Below are 6,000 nucleotides of genomic sequence, written 5' to 3'. Positions count from 1 at the left end.
AAATCAATAAGACGGCATGCTCTCACTTAGACCAGTGACATTCCTCCCAAAAAAAAAGCTCTTATTTTTCCATCAATGGACTCTTTTAATAACATTTTATAAGCATAATAACATATTCCATCTTATAGAAAATAAACATCTCTAGGAAATACTATACACAATTATATTAGTACATCACATATTACATTTAAACAGCATCAAATACTTATATACACCATTAAATAACGAGCTTCATAAAAGAGAACGTCTGGTGTGGCATTTTTGCACTTTTTTTTAATACTTAAATATGTGTGAAGATGATACGACAGTGGTGTCACCGCTGCCCTAAAGGCTTTTTTATATACATCACGGCTGGACGATAAGAGGCTACATATTAGATACACAAACACACAGATGTGGAATGAAATCTGTGCTGAATGTACGTCTCTGCAGTGTGTGAAATAATCAAATGCTTTTCAAACAGTCAATACCTCTGATATGAAGAGAGATCTTTAACTCCTAAATAGAGCTATTGTTTTTTTTTTACTCATCTTTATATATTTTTATGTATAAATATTTTCATTTCTGTCAAACATAATAACAATGACGCTATATAATGAGAGGCTGATATGAAAATACTGTCTTCATTTTCATTAACGGTTCGAGACCCAAACTTGTTTTCAGTGAAGCATTTACAATGGGTGAAAAAAACAAGATGTTAGGACTTTATTTATGCAACAAAATGTTATCTATTCACATTTCTAACCCAGGTGGCAACAACTCAATACTTACATTCTCCAAAACACAACATGTATTAGTTTGTCTCTGTTTGAATTGCACTTTTTCTTTTTTTTTTTTTAAATATTTAAATCTTTTGACTCGCTCCCACTTGTATCAACACCGTCTTGTCCTTCTGGTTTAATCAGTAACCCTTTTTTCTTTTCTTTTTTAATGTTTTCCTCCTGTGATGTATTACTGTGGTTAATGCCAGAGGGATGCTCCTGCTCTTGTCCAATCATTGTGGACCAGGTGTGGGATTATGATAGCGGCTCCACCCAAGGCTGGACACACATTGGTTTCCATCAGCTCTCGTGTTCAACAGGCTGCAGGCACGTGGACTCAGAATCAAAACCCCCACCACCACCACCTCGGTGGGGAAATCACAGCAATTCTCCACTCCTTTTTGCTCCACATCAGAACCTGTCCGTCCACCATCAGTCCAACTCTGTGCTTTAGCGGCTGTTCAGGCTGTGACTGGCTTTGTTGGGAAGGTGGCGCATGTGTTTGGGATGGATGTGGATCACTGGAATATCTTACAGGTCCTATAGAAGATAGAGGAATAAAAAATAGCATCCATAAAAGTTGTAAACAAGAAGAGTCACACACAATTCCTCTCCTGCTTTACAATCAGATGTGGTGGATTAGGAAACAGACATGGGCACCTGGAGGCCCCAGGGGCCACATTCTGCCTTAATTTTGTGTGGCCATAAAAGTAGATGCATTAAATGATCCCAAAAACACACAAAATGACAGAAATATACACAAAATCACAACAAAAATACACAATAATTGCTCAAAAACCAAAAAAGCACAAAATGACTCCAAAAACACACACCATTTTTGAGTTAAACTGTTTACAGAAAATTTAAAATACAATTAAAAAAAGAAATGAACTCTGGCAAAAACATAACCTCTTTAGCGGAGGTAATGACAACAAAACAACAAAAATATAGGAGAAAAAAAACACACAAAATGATCAAAAACAAAAACAAAATAAACACTGGCCTGTACAACGAAACTGGTTAATACACTAATTTTCAGGATTTATTCTATGTGTCCTGTACTACGACGCTGGCTAAAGACACTGAACAACTAACCTGTGACACTGACAATAGAGAGAATATCTATTCATAGATGCAATCCTTTCATTTACTCAATGACATCCTATAGGAAACATAGATTTTTAATGGACTGACACATTAGTCAGCTGATAAAGCCTGCGATATATTTATTCATTCATTCATTCATTCATTCATTTATGTATTCTGTGGTGACACAGAGAGCCTCAGTCCTGGAAGATAATCCAGGCTGTATAAAATACAAATATTGTCCACCATGATATAGGCTGAGCTGTATGAATGCAGCGTCAGAGCCACAGACACGGTCTGTGCCTTAGTAAAGTGTGCCTTCCATGAATTAATATTGTATAATCGCACTCATTTAAGCATTGACATTCATCAATTCTCTACCTGCATTCCTTTGTTCCTGCTTAAGCTGCAGCAACAGTGTTGTTTTTGGTCTATATTATTATTATTTTAAATCTTCATATCTTTAAAGAATTATTCAGTAATTGTGACATAAGTTACTCTACACAGTTTCTCTGTGATTGTTCTGATGTTTGACTGAAGTCACCTGTTGTAAGTGAACATATTCATGTCCTGCTTTGGAGTACAGCTGTTTTGTGATGGAGAATGTTTGATTAGGTGACGTTATCCCATACATACTTATCCAGCTTTGTAGTACAGACTCCACATGGAAACTGTGGTTTCCATGTGGTTCTCTGAGTTCTCTGAGTAACATGTTTGAGATGTCTCACTATCTCAGAAGACCAATCTAATTACACAAATCCTGATTGGCTGGTGAAATGTATTCATCCGCCGGAGGTAGTTCCTTCTACTATAAGAAGAGTGGGTGGAGAATACAACGCCATTCATATAAGCGAACCTCTTCTCACTCACCCAGCAAGAAGGGCTGTCTGGTTGGACATCTCACTCATATTACTCAGAGAACCGGAGTTATGCAAATAACCTATAGTTCTCTTTCATAACATTCGCTTGGATGTCTCACCGTGGGATATGGTAGGTCCCGTATTGCAGACAAGCGTATCACGCATTACACCAGCCCGCAGAAAAGCACTGTTCCGATCAGGACAGGGGAACACCCTTGCCACGGTAAAACCGGACAAAAGTGAGGGTCGAGGACCAACTCGCTGCAGCACAAACATCCTGAACAGACACTCCCCTGAACAAGGCCCAGGAAGTGGCTAAACCCTGAGTTGAAAACAATGGTCAACCTAGTGTGGTCGAGAACAGAAAAAGAATCAACAGCAGCGTCCGGCGATGGAATCCAGAGAAGGTTCCACCTGTGGACGGTTAAGCTGCTGCGGTGCAAGATAGCTCTGAGTGAAAAGAGGTTTTTGAATGGTGTTGTATTCTCCGCCCCCTCTACTTATAGTAGGAGGAGCTACCTAGATGAATACATTCCACCAGCCAATCAGGACTGGTGTAATGAGATTGGGCTTCTGAGATTTGACGCAGAGGCGTATATATATCCCATATTTTGGTCCCATTTTTGTCTTGTTTTTGTCATAAAATCCGCTACTGAGTGCTCTTATCTCAGAGAAGAGCTCTTGAACGTCAGGGCAACAATGCCCAAAGATTTATTTCCCACTTTCATCGCTTCCTCTGTGGAGTTACTGGACATTTTACTCAAAGGTGCGCTCACCTTTGCTCATGCAGTGAAGGAGAGGAAAAAGAGCTGGTGCGCTTGTGCACCTCCGCCAGCGCTGCAGTTGACCGGCTTCCAACTTCACAGAGCGGACTGAGACGCGGAGCTCACCGGGAAGAGGAAAGGTGGAGGAATCTGCTTTTATGTGAACAGCAACTTGTGTAACGACGTGATAGTGATCCTTCAGCACTGCTCTCCTCACCTCGAATCCTTTATTATCAACAGCAAACCCTTCTATTCTCCCCGTGAGTTCGCTTCATTCATCCTGGTTGGTGTGGACATCCCACCGTCAGCTGATGTGCACAATTCACAGCGCACACTCGCCGACCAGATCCTGTGCATGGAGCGGACCTACCCGGACTCTTTTATCATTGTGCTTTTAATAAAGGGGACCTCTCACACCAGCTCCCCAAATATAGACAATTAATTAAATGTCCGACCAGAGAGGAGAAGACACTGGATCACTGTTACACCACACTAAGCAGTGCTTATCACGCCGTTTCTCGTGCTGCACTGGGCCTATCGGACCATTTGATGGTCCACCTGATTCCTTCATACAGACAGAGGCTGAAGCTCTGTAAACCTGTGGTGAAGGAATCTAAACAGTGGACCAGTGAAGTGTTTGGACTGTACTGACTGGGATGGTTTCAGGTCTGCAAACAGTTCCATGGACGAGTTTACAGACGCTGTGACGTCCTACATCAGCTTCTGTGAGGACAGCTGTATTCCATCAAAGACCAGGGTGAGTTATAACATTGACAAACCCTGGTTCACAGCAAAGCTCAGAGGGCTGAGGGCAGACAAAGAGGACGCTTTCAGGGGTGGAGACAGAGCCAGGTACAGAGAGTCGAAGTACACGTTTGGAAAGGAGGTGAGAAAAGCCAAACGTTTGTACTCAGAGAAGCTACAACATCAGTTCTCTGCGAATGACTCGGCTTCTGTCTGGAGAGGGCTCAGGCAAATTACAAACTACAAGCCCAGAGCCCCTGCTGCTGCTAACGACCTCTGCCTGGCCAACAGTCTGAATAACTTCTATTGTAGATTTGACAGACAATGGGACAGACCTGACTCCAACCCCCCTCACACCTCTGACCAGCCTCACTCCAACACCTTCACCCCCCACATCAAAGCTACAGTCTCACCACAGCTGCTTACAGAGGCTCTCTCCCCTATCTCTCCCCCCCTCCTCCCCTCTCTCACAGAGACACCTTTCTCCATCACAAAGAGAGAGATGTAAATAGACTTTTCAGGAGACAGAACCCCCGTAAGGCTTGTGGACCGGACTCTGTCTCTCCTTCTACCTTAAAGCACTGTGCTGATCAGCTGTCTCCAGTGTTCACAGACATTTTTAACACCTCACTGGAGACATGCACCGTACCAGCCTGTTTTAAGGCCTCCACCATCGTTCCTGTCCCTAAAAAGCTGAGGATCACAGGACTTAATGACTACAGACCCGTCACTCTGACATCTGTGGTCATGAAGTCCTTTGAATGCCTCATGCTCTCCCACATCAAGGACATTACCGACCCCCACCTGGACCCCCTGCAGTTCGCCTACAGATCCAACAGGTCTGTAGACGATGCTGTAAACCTGGCTCTCCACTTCATCCTCCAGCACCTGGACTCCCCAGGCTCCTACGCCAGGACCCTGTTTGTGGACTTCAGCTCTGCTTTTAATACAATAATCCCAGCTCTCCTTCAGGACAAGCTTTCCCAGCTGTATGTGCCAGACTCCACCTGCAGGTGGATCACAGACTTCCTGTCTGACAGGAAGCAGCACGTAAAGCTGGGAAAAGACAGACAGACCGGCTGGTGTCCTGGTGCAGCCAGAACAACCTGGAGCTCAACGCTTTAAAGACAGTGGAGATGATAGCAGACTTCAGGAAGAACCCAGCCCCCCTCACCCCCCTCACCCCCCTCACCCTGAGAGACTCTACAGTGAGCTCTGTGGAGTACTTCTGCTCCCTGGGGACCATCATCACCCAGGACCTCAAGTGGGAGCTGAAAATCAGCTCCCTCATCAAAAAAGCTCAGCAGAGGATGTACTTCCTGCGGCAGCTGAAGAAGTTCAGTCTGCCAACAAAGATGATGGTGAACTTCTACAGCTCCATCATCCAGTCCATCCTCTGCTCCTCCATCACCATCTGGTACGCTGCAGCTACGGCCAAGGACAAGGCCAGACTAGAGCGTATCATCCACTCAGCAGAGAAGGTTATCGGCTGCAATCTGCCCTCCCTCCAGGACCTGTACGCCTCCAGGATTCTGAGGCGTGCAGGAAAGATTGTGGCTGACTCCTCCCACCCCGATCATAAACTGTTTCAATCTCTCCCTTCTGGAAGGAGGTTTTGGTCCATCAGGACCAGAACCTCCAGACACAAAAACAGCTTCTTTCCCTCTGCCACTATCCACATGAACACACCTCCAGTCACCCACTGAATATATATATTTATATCCTATTTATCCTTTATTCTCTATCTATCCTTTATTTATCCCTCATCCTTTATATTTATCATTA

At 43.9% G+C, this 6,000-nt stretch overlaps 1 protein-coding gene across 2 annotated transcripts in view; it reads right to left on the bottom strand.

Annotated features, from left to right (window-relative positions):
- Positions 1 to 819: 819 nt before the first annotated feature.
- rai1 (retinoic acid induced 1) overlaps positions 820 to 6,000 on the bottom strand; it is an 87,677-nt gene continuing 82,496 nt past the window's right edge. For both annotated transcript variants that reach the window (XM_028454512.1, XM_028454513.1), the window contains exon 5: positions 820 to 1,301. In XM_028454512.1, coding sequence (XP_028310313.1) covers positions 1,293 to 1,301 — 9 coding nt within the window. In that variant the 3' untranslated portion in view covers positions 820 to 1,292. The remainder of the gene's footprint in view (positions 1,302 to 6,000) is intronic.

The sequence above is a fragment of the Gouania willdenowi genome, chromosome 8 (assembly GCF_900634775.1).
Source record: "Gouania willdenowi chromosome 8, fGouWil2.1, whole genome shotgun sequence".
In the NCBI taxonomy this organism is placed as follows: Eukaryota; Metazoa; Chordata; class Actinopteri; order Blenniiformes; family Gobiesocidae; genus Gouania; species Gouania willdenowi.
The sequence above is the reverse complement of the archived record's forward strand: the minus strand, read 5'-3'. Positions and strand labels throughout refer to the sequence as shown.